A 25,244-nucleotide genomic window follows, 5' to 3' on the forward strand; every position below is an offset into this window, starting at 1 on the left:
TGTCGTGCGTAAGAGGAAATGTGCGTAAGTCGGCGGGAGAATGTATGGACGAACAGATTTGACAAGGGGCGGCCACATCAAGTTTATACTTCTTCGTGTGACAAGAAGCAAGTGGACGGGAGAATCCGCACAATCAGAAAAGTGTGTAACTATGTGTGTGTTTATGTGTGTTTTTTTTTTTTTTTTACTTCAGCACATGAGAGAATGCAGCCCAAAATGCCAGATGACATGAACAGACATTATAGTAAGTCGTGCAACCAAAACACTGAAGCATCTTCAATTAGCTAATTGTTCGATTTCTGTAACAGTTGTTAAATGATGCACACCTTTTGTAACATTTCCTTTAAGTACTGCAGAGATTAGCTATTTTGCTATGTTAGTAATGCCAAAATATTGTCTCACTTTGTCATATCTTCAAAATTCTATAGTCTTCCCTTTCTATTTGTTTTTTTAATCCTAGAAATATGTTTCTTTATTTTAGAAACAAATCATAAAGACATCACAAAATGTTGGAAGTACTTTTTATTAACTATCAAAGATCTTAAGAAATACTTTTATTTTTTCACTCATTGTCTGAGAAAGGTTATATGGTTCTTCTGGTGTCATTATTTTATATAAGCATATATTAATAGATCCTGTGTCACCACCCTGCATATTTCGCTATTTCTCTATTCATTCATTCATTCATTCATTCATTCATTCATTTTAAGCACAAACAACATTTTGGAGTTGCATGTTTTTGATTAGATATTTCAATTAAAAAAAGGTTGCATTTTTATCATTTCGGAGGAATTTGTTAGTACACTGGAGAAACCAACCAAACTTCCCAAATATGATACCTTGTATAACAAAGGGTTTCCGATTAAATTACAACACATTGTTGCTTTAACAGACTTACAGTTATCTTTTCTTTGCTGTAATTTTATACCAAAAGTGTATTTTGTCCTGGAGGCAAGAAAGAATTGTCTGTGAGATTTTTGAAACCTAATATGAAGCACATTCACCACAATCATTTGCTTTGAACACATTGGGCGAGGTCGGCGGCTATCTGTAGAAAGCAAAACTTAAAGGCCAAGATGAGTGCGGAGGAGGACAATGATGAGAAAGAGTCGTGTTATTTAGTGGAACAGAGAAGCAACAGAGAAGGCTTTTGATAGCATCCCCTTTCAAGCGCAGAGGGACGCTCTGATCTTGACATTTAGTCGGGGTATTCAGAGGCCACTGATAAAGTAATTGAGGTTTTTGCACTTCTCAAAACAGTTACGCAGCCCTCGCTAACTGTGCTCAGATGCAACTTTTCCTATCCGTCGCTTGCTGCTTTCATAATTGAACCATTTTGATGATAGCATTAGGCGTTAAATGTCAGGGGAAGTTACCGATTTTGGCAGTCACCTAATTAGATATAATTGACCACACATAAGTTAGTATCTAAGCAGGCGGCTAATTGATGTCCTTGTCACGTCCAGAGAGCGCTGATGGATGGTAAAATGGCGGCGCTGAGAAAGTGTCTCAAATAGTTATCATGTCACGTCATATTACTTCATTTTTCACTTGAGCTCGCAATCCCGTGCCTATTTGCGACACACTCACACGCACACACACACACACACACACACACATTACATTTATATACATTTATTTTCATTTATATATAATATATATTATATATATATATATATATATATATATATATATATATATATATATATATATATATATATATATATATATATATATATATATATATATCAACTGGTTCGCACATCCGCCTCACAGGTCAGAGGTCATGGGTTCGATCCCGGCTCCGGCCTCCCTGTGTGGAGTTTGCATGTTCTCCCCGTGCCTGCGTGGGTTTTCTCCGGGTACTCCAGTTTCCTCCCACATTCCAAAAACAAACATGCATGGTAAATTGATTGGACACTCTAAATTGACCCTAGGTGTGATTGTGAGTGCAGTTGTTTGTTTGCCTCTGTGTGCGCTGCGATTGGCTGGCAACCAATTCAGGGTGTCCCCCCGCCTACATGGACAAGCTGCCCAGAACTGATGATTGTATGATTCCTGAACTTCAGAGATAGAAAAGAAAAGAGACGAGCAAATTCAATCGACTTGTGTGAGCCTTTATTTACATTGGATACCTTCTTGAAAGATAAAACAAATCCGCATTGAGTAAGTAGTTGTTTTATAAATAACTAATTGCGCTATGGCCTTGAGACCTGCAAAACATTCCAATAAATGATGACCTTCTGACGTGATCTCTCAAGCCTGGTCAATTGGCTGCTCTGAGCTCCGACAATATTACACAATGCAGCTGGCCGGCAAAATCAAAAATAAATAAGGTCAGGGAGAGCCTTCTTATACAACATCTCCTAATTCTGCTTTTGTGATATTGTGGAGTTGAAGAGTGTGGCTGAAAATAGTGTTAAATAAATGCTCTGAAATTCAGGAATGTATTTTTGTATATTGTTTGATGTTTTTGTTGCTTGCGTGTTATTGGCATTATTTTCTTAAGCAGTGTTGTATAAAGTGCACTTCTGGACGGCACAATATATTCTGTCAATTGTAAATGGTCTCTATAACCTTAATATCTCAAATGTTCTTAGAACGTTTTAATTTAGTCCTATAAAGCCTGTTCAAGCAGCATTTTATTTACATTTTTGAAACATCACCATGGTACCATGGTAACTAATGGCCAGTCACACCTAAATCACCATCGCTCAAATTTGTCCAATGCATTTTAGTTTCTCCCAAACAAGCCACAATCCACTGTGGTGTTTATGACTCATTCATCTGCAAATGTTGTATTTTTGCTGCCGCTAAATGAACAAATCGTGTCGGATTAAAATCAACGCCTACACTTTTTTGCAGGTTTCCTCTCACACGCTAACAAGAGCAGCAATGTGCGTGTTGGAACACATTGTTAACATATGTATGTGTGCCCTTGACACCGCTTCCATTTAGAAAAGAGGACATCTTAATATGCTTAGCTTCCCATTTAAGGAAATACTCTCATATGTACATAGGTGTGGGTGTGGGTGTGTGTGTGTGTGAGAAAGCACACGTGTAAGTCTATGCACGTGCCCGAGGGAGTTTTTCAGGTGGCTGATGCATTACAGACAGATTGCCCCTCACCCCCAACCCAACATTCCCGACCCTCCAAATGGGATCATTTGCCATGGACTGACACCACACATAAATGAGATCTACTTTAAAGTGGAGAGAGGACCTTCACTCACACTATGGCCACGACTTGAGCAGCAGAAGCTTCAGTGTAATTCGTTTATGTGCCAGAGGAACTGAGTTTGCCATTAGAGAAATGAATGCCACCCTACAGTATACATCCTACCTGCAAACATCCACTACTTCACTGATAAAATAACATGACAGTGAAACCCCGAAGACATTGTTTTTCTCCACTGGAAGTTAAAATAATTGGTACCAGAGTCAAACTGTGGCTATCATTAAACGTAGAGACATAAAGTAACTTAAGTTACATTTTTAATGAAGTTGTTAACTGTTTTGCAACTGTAACAATAAGCTAATCACTGTTAATTGTAAAAGAAAAAAGGCCTTGATAATATTGAGTCCCTTACACATCTCATTTTTGTAAAGGTGTCAAAAGAAAGATGTCCACGGATGGTAAAATTTAGTGTTCTAAATTGAAGCCCCAAAAATGAGTACTGCAGCATTTAAAGGTCATAAAAAAAATGCAGACATAAACTCAACTTTCCTTTGCAAATCTTAGCAAAGTTCTTGACAAATTTGTAGTGACTAGACTTTCGATTCTGTCATTTAATACAGAGTCCATTTTACTCAGTCATTATGGTCAAATTTAATGAAGGAGAGGCCTTAAATTTGATGGAAGTTGCTTTAAAAAATTTTATGTGGCTTCTTTAAACCTGCAGATGCCCTGTCTTAAAACCTTTATGATTAGTACAGGCAATGTTTTAGGCAACAATTCAGTGTTCTTAACTGTCATACAAGTGTAAAAGTCTGTAAAGCAATAAACACTCAGCCCCGAATTTGATTACAAGATATAAGGTATCGCATAATAATTTGAATAATTTCAAGATTAAATTCAAGATTTTTTTTTTTTTTTTTACTAGTAACCTCTCACACAAGACTAAAAATAACCATGTTTGTTATCTACAGTATACCAGGAAGCTGGTGGATCTCCAGAGTGTTTCGTGTAGGAAATAATGTAAAATAATGTATAAAAAAAAAAAAAGAAATGTTGTATGGGGTCAAACATTAACCTTCATAAAATTTAGCAACTGATTGATTGAAAAATAAAACAATAAGTTCTCAGGCTAAACTTTAATAACAGATGACAAAGGTATAATACAATGCTAACTCAGTTTTTGTTTCAGTATCTTATGGTGTATACTGTTTTATTGTATTAACCGTCTTTGTTATTGTATGACAAATTTTTACTCCATGGACAACACTTTGTATGTATGTTTTTTTTAAAGTGTTCTAAGTTCAGTTGAGTTGGGTAGAGTAATTTGCATCATAGATCTGTGTCACGTCATTTTATTTATGGTTTTGTTAATAATATGAATCATAGTCACACAATGTGGCGATGTCAAAAATTATAGCCAATCAAAATGCACAGAACCTTTCATACAGACAAAAAATTAATTTCCACGTTTGTAAGCAAGTGACAAGTGATTTGTTGGATGTGATGCAAATGCTCAACACAACCAATTGCTCCTCAATTTATGGCTACGTTCACACTGCAGGGCTTGATCCCCAATTAGGATTTTTTTGTTAAATATTTTTACGTAGTTGTTCACGTTACACAAACGGCTCAGCTTCAGAAATCAGGTCAGCTGTGACTGGTCGTTACCCGAGCCCTGAGCAGTTATGATGTCATTTTCAGTTGACAGACGTGACAAAATGGCCGCCCCCAGAGACGGCTAAAAATGAGTGGATTTACTCTTATTCCACAAATGTAATATTTATCAGAATGCCTTGTTTCAACTAGTGGGCTTGCATAGAACATATTCTTGAAAAAAATATGTTTGGGTTGACTTCCCCCTTTAACGGAACGTGTCCGTTAAGTGACACGTATACGCACAAAACACGATGTTGAGTGACATGCATTCGCACAAAACATAAAGTCACATCCCCATGAAAAATATCTGACACATCACATTGGGCCTAAAAATCAGAACACTCAACAGTGCAAGCTTGCTAATCGGCCGTCTTTTGTTTCACTTCACACTCATGCTGTCCATGTCTAATACAGCTGATGATGACACATAAACCCATGAGATATTACTTTGCCGCCATCTTGTTACATTGTGTCAAAGAGATAAGTTGACTTGAGTTATGGAGTTTCAATTGAACAAAACTAGTACTTTGCCACCATTTTGTGTCACCTTGGTGGGAAGGAACTATGCTGAAATGGGTTGAGGATTTTCCATCCATCCATCCATCCATTATCGATACCGCTTATCCTCACAAGGGTCGCGGGGCGCGCTGGAGCCTATCCCAGCTGTCTTCGGGCAGTAGGCGGGGGACACCCTGAATTGGTTGCCAGCCAATCGCAGGGCACACAGAGACAAACAAACATCCGCACTCACAATCACACCTAGGGGCAATTTAGAGAGTCCAATCAACTTACCATGCATGTTTTTGGAATGTGGGAGGAAACTAGAGTACCTGGAGAAAACCCACGCAGGCACGGGGAGAACATGCAAACTCCACACAGGGAGGCCAACCTTTTGATCAATTACTTGCAGATTTTTGGTATTTGCAGCGGAGCTTTGTCCCTATCCCCCGCAAATAGTGGGGGTTGACTTTTCAGCAGTCACACATGACTGCTGTTCAAAATCAAAGTTTTGTGCACTGTTAGAGGAATACACTTTGTGAAAATGGTGTTCGTTTTTTTTCGCCGGTGCGATTATCTTTTATTTCATCATCACATTTGGCTCATCTGCCCCGTGCGGTTGTACCATTGTCAGATATGCCTTCTTTATTTACAATTAGCAGGTTGGCGGCGACAAGAGCAGTTAGCCGTAATCCGCCACCGCTTCAAGCTGCTTTTAAAATAGATCCACCTCGTACTTCAGCGTTGTTTCTTTGTGCTGCTTGCTGCACCACCTCTCTCCTCCTCCTCTTAGTTGGCAGCTTGGCATAAGGTTAGCAAGCACTGTCACCGATCCTAAAGTTATCGTGATGCAATGTAGCGCAGTTCAAGTAGGCGCAGCACAGCAAAGAGCGTACGCCAGTTTGTGTCATTATTGGGCTGCCACATGCACGCGTAACCTGATATTTAAGTGTTTGAATTTGTGCCCGTGGTGTGCTCTTTAACAAAGCCAAAACTTAAATTTTGTTAAAAAGATGAATCCGTCTTTTGTGCAGTGTTGCGAAAATAATCTGATTTTAATTCAATTATGCGAGTTAGTTGCGGAGGGCACAGGCATCGGGGTGTTTGTCGTAAGAATGTTCTGACATTGGCGCAGGTATGGGGCAGCTAGCATGTTAATTAATGATGAAGATCCTGACAATATGCGGAGGCATGACAGCGTTAAGCCAGTCGGCTGCTGCTTCCTTTGCATATTAATAGATCCTTCATTATTATTTAATATGACAGCTGCTCCAAGGGCTACCGTCAGACCTTGTCTCTGTTATTTGCTGTTTGGTGCTCTCCGTGTGACACCGCCACGCTAGTCTCCATTAATTCTTTGACGGGTTTTGCTTTTTTTTGTTTGCTTTTGCACTCCCAATGATTCATACCTGTGTCTATACCAGCGTCTGAATCTAAAGGTGACTTTGGGAGACTATACGAGGCGGGATTGTTTTGTTTGCATGGTAATGAATGCAGATTAGCAACCGAGTGGTATGTTGACGTTTCAGACTTCCTGCGGCTTAATAGACTTCCCTGTCTTCCTCATTACGCCTGCCGCGTCAAGCCACGGGTTCTGAAGATATGACAATTGATCTGTTGGAATGAAACAATTAGCAGAAGAAAGATTTTAGATTTATGCAGCAAATCGTTTAGCCAAAGACAAAGGGGTGGGCAGAGCCTCATTTGATAGCTTTGCCCGCCAATCAAAAACATCTGATCCATATCTTATTTTACAGGGATTTCTTTGCATTCCCAGTTGTTTTTTTTTTAATGCACTGATTGATAAGCAATTAAAAACGTAAAAGTAAATTTTCTGATCTTGTTGTATTACCTACCAAAAGTCAAGTACAACACATTTCTGAACAGTGTAAAGGTGGGAAAATTAATCGGTTAATCGGCAACTAGTCGATTATCAGATTAATCGACAGCTATTTTAATAATCAAGTAATCATTTAGAGCCATTGTTTAACTTTAAATTGTCGAAATTGTCTGATTTCAGACTCTCAGCAGTAATTATTGTCTGATTTCTCTAGGCCGTCATGAAAGCAAACCGATTATCTTGTGTGATTAATCAAATTAAGACATTTGCAAACACGTGTGTCTCAGATTTTGTGTCTAAATAACACAACTGTGAGATGTTCATTATGACAGGAAGCACAAGACATCTTAGATACTGAAAACACACAGAAAGGCATTTTCGTGTTGACTATTGCAGATCTAATACTAAAACAAATTCGTCTGAGGCAATTTGTCAAATTGCTACCAAATTGGAATCACAAATAGCAAACAGACAGACAAAGCAAAATTGCAGATTTAAAGTATTTATAATATGATGGAACGTGGCGACAAAGTTTGCCTCGCTAAATGGGGCATTCCACAATTTGAGATTCAAAATTCTTACTGCTGTCCAAGAGAACAAACATACTTATGTAAATAAGCCAAGAAAAACTGAAAATAACTGTCGTAATCTGATCATATGCATAAAAAGGCTGCATGAGTTAGAGTGAGACATATAATCAAGGCTAACAAATGTTGAAGTGGGCCTAAGTAGATATGTCCACATGTATTAGGGCCGATTGATCCCCGTTATTTTGACAATATTAGCGACGTTATTTACAATGACTTTGAATGACAAAATGTAATCGATCCCTATCATGTCGTCACACAAGGCATGGAGGAAGGGGAGGGGGTGTGGTCAAATCGCTCATTAAATGTAGGTGTTCCTGAACACATTAGTTTTGTACTGATTTCTGCAAAACAAATTGATAAATTTAAAATGCAAGCTAATATAATTTTCCTGACAAAAAAAAAACATAAATTGAGCTTGTTATTGAAAAATAGACCGTGTTCTATCTCTGATCCCTTTAAAATTTGATCGGTGAGACGTAAAATGACCTCCAATTCTGGAATGACCCAAAAACTTTAATAAAGTTTGTAATGAGTCCTCTGTCCTTTGAATTAAAGTTGCCATTTTTTGGCTCTTTTTTTTTTTTACAATTTCCAGGCCTCATGCAAAAAGAAACTTGTCCAAGATGATTTGTCCAAATTCTAACCATATACATCCCAGATGGACGAAGAACGCTAAAATGAGAAGAATGAATGAATGTTGAATTTTGGTCTTAACGATTGTTCTTCTCCACTGTATCATTGATTCTAGAAACTGAGATCTCAGAAAGCTGCAACCAACAGGTTGTTCACAGTTGTTTCAGTGTGGCCCTCTACTAAAAGAAATGTACACCAAAACTCTACTCCAAATGCTCTGATTTCTTTCGAAAATATTTACATACAAGTTGCCATTTTGAGGTTCTTTTTTTTTTTCTTTGTCATATTAAAATAACTTCCCCCAGCCAGTGTCGGGGGTATATTTTAACACTGTTGTGCATCAAATTCACCATTCAAGAAGTTCCCCCCAATCCCAAATGTTTTCCAATTTGTTATTGTCCCAGCCTGCAACCGACTGTTAACACTAGTTTAAGTTCACTTCTAACAGAAAAGTGTACAGTTTGTGTCTTAAACTTCACTTGCCCCACCGACTTCCATGATGAAATGTTTGTTGTCGCTTGCTGTCTTAGTAAACAAAGCGACCACTAAACAAACAGCAATTAAAAGATCCTAGGCGGTACTCAGAAATGTTAAGGACGCACAGGCTGCAGTATAATAAACCACCTCTAAAGCTGCGGGTGGGGCCGCGGCGAGGTGTTCCCTGCACCTGATTTGTGTGGTGAATTTATCACACAAACAGCCCCGAAGGTGATTTCAATATTTACTCTGCAGTCTGTTCTGCATACGTCTCATTTGGGAAACAGTTGACTCTTGGCCATTATACACAAATGAAGCCTGACCTTCAGGCCAGGCAGAGGCAACATTCATTATGTGCACAAGTATCACCTTCTTATGGGCCCGTGACTTTTTTCCATCTGACGCCTTTTGCATATGGAACAGCAAACGAGAGGGCCATCTCTGACAAGATGTATACAGTGCGTCAATATGGTCGTGATGTATTTTAAGATGCAAACAAGCTTCTAAATGATATGCGCAGAATGTCTCTCACCATCTGTCTATCAGCTGGGAAGAAGAGCATATTCTGCCCGGCTCACACGTTCGATTCCCGCCCCTTCGCATGCGCGCTAAAAGCTGCCCCTGAGCGCGACAGCGCAGCGGCGATAAATGCAAAGACAAAGCTGCATATCAAGTCTAAGCAGTTAAAGGGCAGGTGATACACTCTATGCTGGATCTGAGTGATTCCATTAATAGGCTCTTTCCTTTTGTATCCCTTCTTTTTTTGGTCTTTTCCCAACTGTGCATCTTTGATGTTGTTGGCGAGAAGAATCCGGGGAATCTCCCGGGAACACACGTACAGTACACGCAGGCCCGGAAGAGCTTTAGCGCTATTTGTCCCCACTGCTGGAGACAGAGGCCTCATGAATAAAGATTTCAAGTCACGTTTGATACAACCAGAAGCCCCGAAAGTGCCGCAATGACAAACCCGATGCTTTATGATCTCTGCAGTGCGCTCGCCATATGTGTGTCTATTATCCCGCACATACTAGATCATATCCAGTCCATTTTGTTTGAGGGTCTGGACATGTTCCTCCTCTGTGTCTGAAAATTGGAAGAAGAGTTATTTAGTAAAATCCATATTTGGGCACACAAAATAATCTTGTTCATTGTGCAACTTGGAGATGTTGGCCCACTTCCATATTTTTTATATTTCAAAGGATTTTTTTCCAATGAAGAATAATTGAAATTGATTAAATCCGTTATTACCGGTAGCTCAGATATAATAAATAATACAATAAACAATAACCACTTACTTGAAAGCAATATTTTTTGAATCCACAGAGGAGCGTCAAAAATGGACTTGATTGTTTGAACTTTCCATTGCTATAAAACAAAATATGTTAAATGATTTTTTGAAAATCTGTAAAACTTGGTGAGATAACATCAACAGCATTAGTGCTAGTTAGCCAAATTATTAACATTCTTGATTGTCACTAGTGTTGGGGGTAACACGTTACAAGAGTAACACGGTACAGTAATATGTTACATTTAGGCAGTAACCAAGTAATACAATGAGTTACCCTCAAAATGTTTCTATTATTATTACAACTATTGAACCTTGTAACACGTTACAATTTCGGTAACACAACACACATTTAATCCCATAATTTAAACAGAATAGGAAGTTTACTATATCACTGCAAGGTATGCTATATATTTAACCAATTGTCACAATTACAACTTCTTGACTCACTGTGAACATAGGGCGGTTATGGTGATCAAATTTCCTGTTACACCTTATTTCATTGGGTTCTATCTTTTTCGCTCCATTGAGTATTTTGAGGTTACATTTGTACTTTTTGATAATAATCGGAAAAGACACGTAGTCATGCATGACACCAACCAAAAATTAAGGGCTGTAGTTTGCTTCACGCATGCTTTATTTATCAGATAAATAATAGCTGTGTCATATTGGGAATAAAGCAAATAAGTACATTCATCTGCTTAGATACAGTATATTCTATTTGTCTATTTCTTTAACATATTTTATTAACATCGTGTTTAACACAAGTTTGTTGTCTCTTATTAACTCCACCACTTCTGCTTTCTTTGTTTAGTCCAATTGATTTTTGTATCCCTTTTTTTGAAATCTTTTCTTAAGTCTTATTTTCTGCACATGCCTGATATAGCCGCTCAGGTTTAGTCTTACTTTTTTTAATCTGTAAATTGCAAAGTTTTAACTTCCGATTTATTCCACTTATTTGGGTGCTTCTTAAAACATGTTTAACTGCAGTATACACCATTGCTTTTAAGTCAACTACTATCCTAACTTTCAAAAATAAATATCTAAAATACCATGATGTAGAACAGGGACTAACTTTTGGACTTGTGGGCCACATTGGGATATAAAATTTGACGGAGGGGCCGGACCGGCGTTTTTAAGCACACGCAAATAAACGAACAAGCCGACTGACTAGCAGTGTGCACTGAGGGATGCGCTTTTCAAACGTGCAAAAGCGCTCTCATGCAGGTAGTATGTTTGTGTCAATGACTATGCAAGATTCAGCATTTACACATATGTTCATTCAAGTTCTCTCCTCTCCTTCAGCGACTCTAGGCTCAAAACTTCCTGTACTTTTTTTCTGTTATTTGTGGTAATAAATGTTCATTGATTTAACAATAACATCTACAACAAAATTCAATTCAACTATTATTTTCCACTATATAAAAGGTGACTAATAACAAAGCAAAATCAATCATTTAAATCAAATGAGCCAGGGGATGGAGTAAAAATAAATGTGTAACATATTGCTATTTATCAAGAATAAATAATGCAAACAAAAAAATTCATCTTACAAACTAGTGTGAAGCAAAGTTCTTTGCAATGAACAACACAAAGAACGGACTTTAACAGTAAGGAACACAGATAAGTAATTATATTTGTGTTATCTTCGTTGCTTGAGCAGTTGTTTCTCAAAAACGCAAGGCCTGCTGCATGCCGTGCGATGAGTTCAAACCCAGCTAGAAAGAAATATATATATATATTTTTTTTTTTAATGAAGAGGAAATTAGTGGAGGACCTGAACGAGAACAAAAAGAAAAATAGGGATCAAATTCATGATTTGAATATATTGACACGTAATGGTTGCTACCTTTTGGCCGCAGGCTTTGTTGTGCCGAATTTAGGCTTATTACTGTACTTTGCGAACTGGACGACGCATGACGTATGCGCGCTTCCGCAACGGGGTACAGTTTACGGCAGGGGTGCTGTTTTCGGCACAATCATGGCGGCGGACCGAAAATTCTTCCCCATCACGGTCAACCAAAGCATGCCAGGAAGTGCGGGGCTTCACCATCGCTACAATCCACTTCATAAAGTGGATTCATTTGGCGTGGCGGCGGGCAAATCACGCTCGCTTCCAGACCCGCAAATGTATTTTTAGCGTGTGTGATGGCCTGCGCCCTGCGTGACTGAATGACGTCGTCAAGACCCATTTCTTTCGTGCAGAAAGACAGTGGGCGTGGCTTGCCAGACACACTGCAATCCTGGCTATAAAGGTCCACTAATGGGCAGTGCGCCATCTACTGGGGAAATGCGGGCACTGCAGGGACAAGGTGAAATCATTGAATGATTCTGATTTCTTTTTTTTAGTTGGACAAGTTCGGCTGGCTGGATTAAAAAGCCCCGCAGGCCATTAAGTTTCCCGTGCCTGATATAGAAAGTGGACACTTGATCCACATTCAATACTTCTCAACATTGACCATTTGCTATTTTATCAGAATAAGGTGCCATGGCTGCCATATTTCAGAAAGTGTGTAATTTTACAATGTGATGAAATGGCAATTGATTAGTATCGATGTTAATTGGTAATACTAACCAGCCATATTGATGCTCTCTACACATCTGCGAGGCAGACGTGCAGCCTGGCAACCTCAGGAAAGGGTTGGGGCCGCGTTCGACCTGTATCCTGATTGGTTCAATCAGCTGTCTACATTAGAATTGCGCAAATGGACTAGCCCTTCATTTTTTGAAGAGGTTGGGTCGATTTCATACTATATTCTGATTGGTTCAATTCAATTTATAATCCCCCTCTAAATTCCGGGTCGGTCTCTTAGAAAAAAAAAGGAAACGTGTCACAATTGGCCCCAGAGGACTGCGGGCCCACCAGGTAGATGCCCCTTGACCAGTCCACCCCTTCTGAGAGTGTAATATCAAAGCATTATTCAAATATTGAGAATGTAAATAAACCATAAACAAATACTTATATCTTGTGTAGTTATTATAACTGCATTCGCTTCCCCTTGAAGACACAAGTATTTCAATATAGAGGGTGAGGCACCATGGGGTGGGTGTAGCCTTCATCACAATCATATGATATCATCATCATGACAGCCTGCTGTGAAGATATCCTCTGTCACCACATGAAAAAAGCATGTACATGCCTATTCCCTATGGGGTATGTAATTATTCATTGTTCTACTCTTTCAAAAGTCCTCTTTTTTCATTCATTTGCTCAAGCAGGTTTTTTGCGTCCCCTGGCGGACTTGCGACACTCTGTAGCTAAGAAGTCTGTATGCCTGTTTCTTCTTTTTCCCCCTTCAAGGTCTGACGGCGGCAGCGGCGGCGGCTGCCAACGCAGCCATTGCAGAGGCCATGAAGGTCAAGAAGATCAAGTTGGAGGCCATGGGCGGCTACCATGCCAATGCCAACCACCACCACGGGGTCGACGGTGAGAACGGAGACCTCAGCTCCAGCGTCGGTGAGGACGCATATACTGTACTGTCATCAACTCAGTAATTCTCCGAAAAAAACATTAATATACTAGTACTTGACCAATATGCCTTAATACTTTTGAGTTCTAGCTATGTAATGCATTTAGCGTATGCATTTAGCTAGCTTGCTAGCTAGCTATGTGGTGCTAACAAACGAACAATATTTTTGAATATTTTTCTGGGGTCTGCATTTGTAGCTAACTAACCAATGGCACTTTTAATGCATATTTTTAGGAGCTGTCATTTATACATCGATAGCTAGATAGATAGATAGATAGATAGATAGATAGATAGATAGATAGATAGATAGATAGATAGATAGATTTTTTTTTTACTGCATAATTTGGCGGGGCTGGCATCTTTAGCACAAAAACTAACGACGGTTTGGATTAGATAGTTTGTGATGTTTGCATTTCTATCCAGCCAACAGAGTAATGACAGGTTTAACTGCATTTTTCTTTCTTTTTTTTCCTAAACCTGTTGAAAACATACAATTGAATCCATTGTCACATTTTATTATTAGTAGTGAAATACTAACGTTAGCTAAAGGAGCTAGCTGCAAAGCTTTTTCATGATTAGTCTTGTTTTTCTCACCTGACATATGAGATTGTTGTGTTAAAAGTGAGAAAAAAACACAACACTCTTGGAGGCTAAGTGAATCTGTGAACACAATTTCCCAAAGCTATCAGCCTTTTAACAAGGCCTAATTGAATTGCTGTGAGAGCTTTGGGTTTTTTCTTCCCTCCTTTTGCTGTGCGCCATTCCAATTAATTATTAGCCCTAAAATGCAGAAGGATTTTCATGATATCACACAGAAGCACTTAGTGTATTAAAGAGAATGATAATAGAGCAGATCCACGAGCCCGTTCCGAATTATAAACCAAATGTATTCCCTGAAGCTTTGGCTGGTAAATGGAAGCTTTCGGATTCACTTACTGTGACTCCTGAATACATTTCACTGGTAACACTTGACACCGCACACGAAAACAGGATGTGTTCCCGAAGCCGATTTTAACAATACGGAATGCATAAAGCGTGAGGTCATCGCTCCGAGAGAATGGAGTCCGTAAAAAAAGAAAGACGGAAGAGAATAGGAGCCCGCGAGGTCACGGAAATAAAGATAAATGTGAGCACCAACAGCAAGGCTGCGGCAATGGAGCTAATAAGAAACTCTTTTATCTTTTTACAATTTAAATGGTAACCTTGAGCCCGGCCACGCCGCGCTAGAATCGTAATTCTAGCCGGCGAAGGGCGGGAGCGGCTCTCAGGTGCGTCCGGCATTAGCTTGTGAGTGAAATATATGGTGGTGACGCCTCTCGGCCCCATCCACAATCAATTGGATTCTTTTTCCTTTAATATTTACCCGCCGCGATGAGACCATGCTCGTCTGCATGGTGATGAACAGTCTGCCAGTGGTGTTTGAAGGTGACCTGTCAGTGAGTATGGACAAATCTCTCGCTCGCAGAAATGTAGAAAATAAATCATTAGCTCGACAGGGCCACTCTACACCCCCCAGCGCCCACCTCCTCCTCATCTCGCCCCTGCTCTCACTCACTCTCTGCGGATTTAAATCAGCTCAGATTTATGATTTGAATTAATGCTTCGTTTGGTCAAAGGAATGGTCTCTGAGACAAATGATGTTTGGTACTGAAAACCATCCTCATATTGATTACCGCGTGTCGCAGCAATCTCGTGTTTATATCAAGCACTCGCCTGTGACAGGGGTGGCCAGCAGGAGTCATCCTGATAATACGCCGCAGAGTTATTGCATCGCTTCTTCATCCGTCCCGACCATTGGATTATATTTAATACCAGTAAATCCACCAAAACATAAACTTGTGTGATAACGATTCAGCAACTATCGCTCTTGACATGGCTTTACTCATACAAAATTTGACTCGACCCTACCTACCTACCCAACCCATTGTACTTTACTACCTACCTACCCGCCTATCTGCCTAAGTACCGACCTGCCGACCTGCCAAAGCTTTATATCTGACCTACCTACATCCCTACCAGCCACCTAACTGGTCCTTAGCTTCCAACCTACCTCCTTACCCTGACTTCCACCCTATCTGCCCTATCTACCTACATACCTACCAACCTTCTTATCCTACCCTACTAACCTACATACAGTACCTCCAACTTCTTTATCCTTCTTAACTACCAACCCACCAACCTATCTATCTATCTACCTTACCTTAAGTACCATTAAGGTACCTAAAGGGAGAAAAACCCAATTCCCCAACAACAGATGTCGCCCTACCTACTGTACATACTCTACCCATGTACCCCTTACATACTTACCTACCCAGCTTGACCCTACCTACCTACAACATATTTGAAGCGGGATATATGTACAGTATACATGTATGTGACCAGCCGTGACATTGATATAATTGGACTGCATGACTCTATTAAATCCCAAACCTCTTAGCTACAGGTGCCTCCACTGAGTGTCTGTGTGAGGCGGCTGAAAGCCGAGCCAGCCTGTGAAGGACACTCTGTTCCGTTTGTGGAGTTGGATCAGCCGTCGCTGTCTTTGTGTTGATGTAAACTGAACAGCCTAATGTTTCTCCCTTGCATTAAATATTCATCTCAATTAGTTTCCTGTTTGCATCAATGTTATTAATTATAAGAAAAGGAAAACAGCCGGTTCCACTCTTAAACCAGACAAGGCAAACATCCTGAGCAATAGGGGAAATAGTTTTGGATGTTGGGAATAAGTGATGAGAGACAAAGAAATGAAGGGTGTTTTTTTTTTTTTTTTTTTTTTTTTATGGGAGTAAATGGGGGTTGCCCGTTAGGAGCAGCCCTCCCAGAGCACACTGTGGATTGTTCCTGCGCCTCTCAGGAAATGCCACAATTACAGATCACAGACCAAGCAAAACACGTGTGGCGCTGGGCCTTGAGGGGGATAAACAGCCCCCACCACCCACTACTCTCCCCAGCCCTCCTCTGTGCACTGACCCCAGCCACAACCTTCATTACTGTGAGAGAAAATACTGTCCGCTGCCCACTAACAAACACCTGCCAATTCCATGAGAAGGAATTGTTTTTTTTCTTTCTTCTCTAGCGTGGAAGGAAAATAAAGTGTTTCTCAGTAAGAGGAGTGGGAGGTAAAGATAACAATGTTCAACCTCTCCTCCTTTATTATTTTACCAAAATCCATCCATCTTTCAACCCCCCACCCCAACTCCGCTCCCCTCTCCCAGCCTTCTCTTTGGCCACTGGGTACTCGCCACGCCACTCGTCCGACTCGTCACCATGCAGCTCTAATGGAGCTGAAATCCCGCTCGTAATTAGATATGGGAATTCTGACTGTCATCAGCCAGATGATGCCACCAACCAAAGAAACACAAGTGGGGAGAAGACTGCTAAAATGCACCGCTTCCTAATCTACTTCTGAGCAGTAGAGACTCAGGCGGTGTCCTTCCATACTGTACAAAACAATTTTCTTACACACGCCAGGCTCAAACAAATGTCCCTCCACACCGGTGGAATTTTAAGAAAAATCTCTGACCACATCAAAATATATTTGCAGAATCTCGGTGGCACTGTAAGCCCCTGCCTCTTTCACACAGAGGTCCTCCAAATATCTGCATTACAGCTGAAATGGAAAATGTATCCATAGAAGAGCGATAGAACATTTGCTTTTTATATACAATTGAAGTCGGTGAAGTGCATTAATGCATCACAATCAGATAACTGCAGTAGATGACATCATAACCTGGAAAAGCCACAATTACTACTGTTCTGAATGCATGAAAAGCATCATTTTGACGTGTGGACTAAAAGTGAGTGATAACGTGACAGCTCACAAAAGGACACAATTTGAGTAGTAGTACAATTAGTACAATTTGGAGTCCGTCCATTTTCCATAAAATGCACCTCTAAACTTTAGATTCAGCTCAGTGCTTTTCTTTTACATATTGTGTACAGTACCTGGTGTTACCAAAGTGGGAAGGAGTGATGACAACCCAAGAACAGGAAGTGGCACTATTCAAAAGCAGTAAACACTCCCTAACCTCTGCACATTTCAATAGAGTATAGGCAAACAAGTAGAAAAACACTGTATTCTTTCTTTAAGAAAATCTGCTCATTTGTCATAAAGATGTTCACACACGTTCTTGAAAACATCACCTGTTGGTTCTCTGAGAGCCACAGTTTGACCCGAGAGTGAATTCATTCAACTGTCTTTGTTTCCAATGGGGAAAAAAATGGTTCTTTATTGGACCAGTGTCCTGAAACAGATTTGTTTGACTCCAGCAGGTCCACTGTATTGTGGACATGGTAGCCTATTTCGAAAGTCACCACCTGCTCGGTTGCTGTTGTCCACGTACCTGGAGTGTTGCCTGCATGCGAGTTGAGGGGGAAATGGCAAGACAAGGAGGAAGCATCATTCTCTCCGTTCCAGGGTCATCAGGCTAATTTCTGGCAGCCCCACCCTCATGCTTGCATGTTAGCGCATTTGTATGCGTGTGTATGTGTGTGTGTGTGTGTGTGCATCAGAAAAGTGGGGGCTCTGGCCCCTGAGAGCGCTCTGTGAGGAGACCACAGCTGTACACTCCCAGCAGCTAATTGGTCCTTATCTAGCTGTCCCATTCATCTTCATTTTTTACCAATTACTGAGCATTATCTGTGTTCTCTGTTGGGTTTGGGACTTAATCCTTTTTGGTTAAGCTGACGCTACAGCTTGCAAATTTCAAATAGAAAGGATGAAGACGGAGCATAAAGGAATGGAGGGCTTGCGGGGAGGGCAGAAGTCATGCTAAATCTAAACTAGAAAGTTCCCATTATCCTCGGCCGGTCGATAAAGAATGGCATCGCATGAAGGAGAAATGGAAGAGATCAATTATTCGACATTTATAATTCAAGTTTGCAAACACTGCAGCCGCATTGATTAGGTTATTCTCGTTGTCGTCGCTATTATTGACTTGTTAAAACCATATTTTCTCATCATCATCATGTCTGCGGTCAACGATAGAATGGCGCTTTAAGGGGAGTCATTAATTATTTAGGCGCACGGCGAGGCCTGAGTCATTGTGTTCAGCCCACAAACAGCACGTAGCCTAGCGCGCGGCGCTCGTCCAGAAGGTACATCAAGACACGGCAATCTGGGGCAGTTAGCCTTCATTTTGCAAGATCAATGCAAAACTGGGGCCCCCTCCCGATACGGGGTCCGTGCTTGGCGTCGCCGACGAGCCGCCCAAAGCGAGCGTAGCGAGCGAGCACTAATTACCTAAATGCTTACCGCTCTGCTGGGTAGCACTTTGGATCATATCAGCCAGTCAATTTACGTCTGAATGCTAAATAAGATACTAGGCTAGCAGTGTTTATGAATGAACGTGTGTAAATTACCTTGTTATCTGATGAAAACCTTCTATGCAATCTTTATGATGGCCAACAGCTTCCCAACCTTTCAGCAGCGCTTATTTTACATGACAAAAGGATCAGACGGCACATCACTCATCAAAATTGACACAAAAAGTGGATACACAGGAATATTATGTAGCTTATGTCATCTAATGGGATCATTTAATTGTCCTATGCAGTGAGATGAACAAAGATACATAATTGTCATGAACAAATTATTTTCAGACCAATCTATTGAAATCAGATCTTTTCGTATAGCACACCTGATGATCTCTCAAGGCACACTAATGTGCTACATCTCGCTGTATTGGTATTGTTGGTCTACAGAATGCAAATGTCCGTAATCTCCTTCAAGTGAAGACAAACAACAAATGAAAACACGTTTTATTATGTCATGCATTAACAAGCATTTCCATTGACTGGCAAAGGTGTCCATCTTAAACTACAGATCGTGCTGCTAATTTGTTTTGCAGAAGAACACAAACTGAAAAAATTAGCTGATTGCTTTGTTATAATAAACCAACTGCTGACAACCCGGATTGATATTCTCAGTTCAATAAACGACTAATATCATGAGTCTGTTTGAGTCCCGAACGTCATAATCGAGTGACAAAATTAGCCATTAGACTATGAGTTATGATAAACGTGTTGTTAGTGATACTCAAAGTGTGTTATGTGTGAACACTCTTGATACGTGGAAAAAAAATTCTGAATTTTTGAAAACAATACAAATAAAATTAAATCTGTATAAAAGATGAAATGGGATGTAATATATGTGTGTGTATATATATATATATATATATATATATATATATATATATATATATATATATATATATATATATATATATATATAATTTTTTTTTTATTTATTTTTTTTTTAAACGTTTTACACACCATTGCAGGCTGTGACGGCAAGAGGTGGAGGTGAGACACAACTAAACCATCAATAGATCTATCTTGGCTCCAGTGTGGATCAGACAGAGCACTGGGAGACTCATACTGTAGACTCTCTTACAGACTCAGACAGTGATTCATCGTTTTCTCCTGGGAAACAAGTATCTTTTTTTCTCACCAAATTCTACCATAAAACCAAATAGCCTGGTCAGCATTTTCAGTATTGCCAATAAAATCATTTTCAAAATCTATGTAAAATTGTGCTTCACCTTGATGATATTGTTAGCCTTGCTATGGTAAAATAACACATAGGGTCCTATATTCATAGACAGACGCAGAGGTGGGCATTTGACAACATTTTGCTGTCATTCGTCATCCGTCAGCATCCTGGGTACCCGTCCGTCATTCGTCAGTCTGTCATTTTTCAAGGTAAACAGAGTTGTAACCGTCAGTTGGTGAGTCCATCAGTCAGTTAAGTCCGTCAGTTGGTCCATCAGTCCGTCTCCCCCACCCCGCCCACGCCCCCAAAAAAGTCAGCAAAATCAGTGACGGACCTCTCAGTCAGACGAGGTTAGTGATGATTACTCTGTCGGACGAACATCCACTTCCGTCAGTGCTAAGTCCGTTATGTTTTCAAAGTTTCCCATCATCGTTGGCAAAACGGGCATCCGTCAGTGACGGTCTGGTCTGTCAGTCTGACGGAGTGCCCACCTCTGAACAGGCGTACATGTGCTCGGAAAAATAACTGGTGCATCTTCATTTTCGTGCTGGGGCAAGTCTAGTTGATCGTGTTTGGAAATTTCGCAGACCGCGCGGCGCCTCGCTGGGCGTTCAAGGGCATATACAGATCTCCGGCGCACTTGACAATTTGGTGACAGAAAGTAGACTACGCGTGAAACCAGGTGGTGTATTGCAATTTTGTTGGATTTGATTAGTTGGCCTTGAGTTTGACACCTGTGATCTACAGTAAATAAATCTAAAAACAGAGAAAGATACTGTACATGGCAAAAAAAATAAGAATCATTTTTAAACGTACAAGTTGCATGAAAATGTTTAATACAACCAAACAAAAACTGAAAAATATGCTCAAATGTGGAAATAATACATATTCCAATATGAATAATGGGCATTTCAAAAGAAATGCATGCATGTGTTTTTCTTACTTATATAAAGAATTGGGAAAAAAAAAGACTCAATCTGAGGCAAATATCAGGCACTCATGTATGCGTCGTGGCACTGCATGGTGTTGTGCCTGTCCACAGACGATGGCCACATGCAGCGATGGCGCGCCCGCACTCTTGACAGCAATCGGTTTGGTCACACTCTCTGCGCCAGCTGTCAGCCTCAGCTCCGCTACTGCGATTTAATTAGTCTGTTTATGTCCTCTCTAATAATAACGCTCTCCGGGTGGAAGGACACATCCGAAGCGGCTCCAACCTGCTCGCTGCTGCAGGAAACTGGTGGCTGCTCTGTGAATGTGGGCCAACACATGGATGGAGGATGGTGGCGAGCGCTTCCTTGTTGTTCCTGCTAGACAGAACGATGGCCCTCAGGCTAAGATCTGGTATCTACCCCCATCGTAACCTTAACCATTAGGGGATAAAGCGCATGCTGACCTGATATGAGTGTCTGGGGGCAACTTCATCCATCTTCTTGTGTAGCTCTCTTGTGGGCGCCTTTTGTCGCGGGGAAGCTCTCGAGAGCGACGAGATTTTAGCCATGGGCTGAATGGAATTCGTTTCATGAACAAGAGCTCCTTCGCGGAGTGGTTGTGGGGGGGGACACATTATTGTCTGATTTATGCATTACAGCACTGTTTTGTGTTGTGGCGGCGGTGGCGTCAGGAGAAGCTGTTTTAAAAGGTTCAGGAACAGAAGGGTGGCAAGGTGTTGTCAAGTGAAGACAACAAGATGAGCAAAGAGCTTGATGCTCTCTCTCTCTCTCTCTCTCTCTCTCTCTCTCTCTCTCTCTCTCTCTCTCTTGGGTTGAGGCCCTCGCCATCTCCCCATTAGGCTGGCGAGCCTCGTGGGAGCCAGGTGACAGATAAGTCACACGTTTTAATAGACATTTCAACAGATAAATCTGATAATCATTTCTCTTCTTTAATGAAGTTTAATGTCCTCGTTCCAATTCCTCCAGCGTCCGCCGTTGTTCAATATGCATGACGGGGAAATGGGGAGTCACCTGCAAAAAAAACACAAATGCTGCAACGACATCTGCAGACATAGATTACGATAACACGGGGGATTGATTCAACGTAATTTCCGTAATGATGCATATCGAGCAGAGTTGGAGAGGCTACAAAAAGGAAGACTTTGAGAATGTTTGTTTAAGGAATACATTAGGCTCATTGCAGAACATTTTTAAAATATTGTTCTATACCGCAACCCACACAAATAAAATCTGAGATCTTTGAAATGCACCTGACGTCTATTCCAGTCATCACATTATGACACATTAACAAAAAGCATGTACAGGGTAGTCCTCAATTATCAACGTCATCGACCGACATCGAAGTCTGCATTAATGTTTTTCAATTAACTCTATGCACAAGAGTAAGAAAAAGTCATCATGCGGCAAAAGAAGGCATGCACAGTTACCACTGTATTTACTGTTTTTAATTTGATTGTTGGATGGATATGAAGTAGAAGTGTTTGACTTAACTACTGTGATATGTTAATGATAAAACTACCATCATAAAAAAATATCCAACCACAAAAATATTTGTTTAAGGAAAGGATTTACTGTATACTACAGTCCAACCCAGAGATACCGCAACCTGACCTGATATGCAATCCTTTCTGAAACTTAAAAAATAAATGCAATATTCTACCAGAGGTGGGCATTTTACTCAATTCTGCTGGTCCGTCATTCGTCATCCGTCAGTGGCCAGGGTTCTATGCAAGGCAACCAGTTGAAACAGGGCATTCTGATAAATATTGCGTTTGCGGAATAAGTGTTAATCCACTCGTTTTTAGCCATCTCCGGGGGCGGCCATTTTGTCTTCTGTCGACTGAAAATGACATCACAACTGCTCACAACGACCATCACGGCTCAGATTCAGAAAACAGGTCAGCCGTGATTGGTCGTTGAAAGCAGTTGTGATGTCATTTTCAGTTGACAGAAGACAAAATGGGCGCCCCCAGAGACGGCTAAAAATGAGTGCATTTTGTTGCTTAACTTATATTGCACAAATGCAAAATTAATCAGAATGCCGTGTTTGAACTAGTGGGCCTGCTGGGAACATATTCATGAAAAAAATATATTTGGGTTGACTTCCGCTTTAATTATATTCCACAAACTCAATATTAATCAGAACACCGTGTTTAGACCACTGGGTGTGCATAGAAGATATTGTTCTGACTTCACTGCCTCTTTAAATGTTAAAATGGATTAATTTCTGGTGGCTCAAGTTTGGCTATTAAACGGTGAATCCAGTTTGAAAATCCTCAGTCCTGTTCAAAATGTTAAAAATGTTGAGAGTTCACCGAAATTCAAGGAGTGCACATTACAGTGCTTCTCTTATGACGTTATATCGTTATGGTTAATGACAGTTCGTCGAATAAAGTTGTTGTTGACGTTACGGCAATATGTAATATTATTGTAAAATGTTTTGGATTCAGAGCGGAAGTACAATTTTAGTTTGGTAGTGAGCTGAAAAAGTTTGGGAGTTATGCTTTACTGAAATTTGGAAGGAATTACATAAACCCTTACATAATAAATGTGTTAATCTATATGTGCAAGATTGTAAAATTCCCCATCACATGGGATTGTAGGAGGAGAGCTCTTCCATATTGTTACTCGGCAGAATCACTCACAGTTTTGGCGACCAATTGCGGGTTTTTTTTCTCATCAAAGCAATCACCGTAGAAAACAGGTTGTTTTGTTGCTGTAATCGCTATATCGTCATTACACTTCTGTGTGGAGTAATGTGATGCGGACGTTCTAATGTTCCCTACTAAGCATGATCGCGTCTATGATGCCGTAGCGCAAATGTGTCGCCATTTTTACTGCGTGAACTGCTTTACATCGCCACACAATCACACTCTGCATTATAGCTTCGAAACCTGCGAATCGCCGCCGAAAGGTTGAATGTCGTTTATTGCGCGTATCACATTTACACCAAGTGACATTGTCTTTTCAGATTGTGTTGATCTCTTCACTTCGCAAAGGTCAGCCCCTTGCGCCGCTAAATTCAAGCTGACAGAGAAGAAGAGTGAGGAGGGGCGGGGAGGGGTTGGACAGTGGAGCAGACGCATCGCCCCCGCATCCTGGCGCTCCAAATTAATCTATCCAATTAATGAGGAATGAGCTTTAATGTTGATGATGGGTGACAACTCGACTGGTCAGTTTTTTTATTTATTATTTGTCAACTAACTGCAGGAGACAATCAGGCTGCATTTACACAGCAGGTCCCCAGTTACAATTAGGGGCTTATATTGACTGACTATTACATGCACAGTATTTTAAAGTGACGCTGATACGATATTACTGTGTTTACTGTGTTTACATTTGCTCAAGTGTCAGCATTGACACTGATAAATCTTAAAAATATTAAACATAGCATGCCGTGTAGTTGTACTATGTTTCCATCATATTTAATGGTCTATGCATTTCCTATAGTTTTGATGCGTTTGTTATTCTCGATAGGTTTGTCGTTTGAAAGACGTGTGGGATTATGTCCTTGATCGGAGTATTTTTTGATCATGTCAGGCTCGTGTTGATGGTATATACAGTATAAAGGCAGATATGCAATTCATGTGTGATTGTCATTTGCTTTCCAAGCCGGGTTTTATGTCTTAATGTTGCTATGACCATTATTCGAATTGGGCCACATGGCACATAAAATCGTAATTGTGCAATTTGAGTAATATTGTCAATTAAATTACTGCATTGGAAAAGCCATGGTTTTTCAGTTAAATTTTTTAGGGACAACAGAGATCATGGCAGCAAATCAGTGATTAATACTAATAGTATAACAACAATAAAATGTATAATAACAAACAATATTAATATTTTAAAGTGAAAGTTAATCCCCAAATTTTCTTTACAATAATATGTTCTGCGCAGCCCCATTAGTCTAAACATGGCCTTCTGATAAACATTGTGTTTGTGGAATTTGAATTAAGCAGCAAAATCCACCCGTTTTTATCCATCTCACGGGGCAGCCATTTTGCTACTTGCTGCTGACTGAAAATGACATTACAGTTACTATAAAGACTCAGGTAACGACCAATCACGGCTCAGCTTGTGAACATCACATGACCAAACTCAGAAAGCAGTTTACATTAGTTATGTTAGTACATTTTGAGTTGACTTCCCATTTGAGTTTGATCGTCTGCAA

General features: G+C 40.3%; 1 protein-coding gene across 4 annotated transcripts in view; it reads left to right on the plus strand.

Annotated features, from left to right (window-relative positions):
* Positions 1–25,244, plus strand: part of dachd (dachshund d) — a 166,632-nt gene that overhangs the window by 92,940 nt on the left and 48,448 nt on the right. For 2 of the 4 annotated variants that reach the window (XM_086052393.1, XM_086052390.1), the window contains exons 3-4: positions 194–244; positions 13,459–13,614. In XM_086052393.1, the coding sequence (XP_085908519.1) occupies positions 194–244; positions 13,459–13,614 (207 nt within the window). The remainder of the gene's footprint in view (positions 1–193; positions 245–13,458; positions 13,615–25,244) is intronic. The other 2 variants (XM_086052394.1, XM_086052392.1) reach the window with 1 other exon arrangement.

Source organism: Filicampus tigris, chromosome 14 (genome assembly GCF_054856515.1).
Source record: "Filicampus tigris isolate MCC_2025a chromosome 14, RoL_Ftig_1.0, whole genome shotgun sequence".
Lineage (NCBI taxonomy): Eukaryota > Metazoa > Chordata > Actinopteri > Syngnathiformes > Syngnathidae > Filicampus > Filicampus tigris.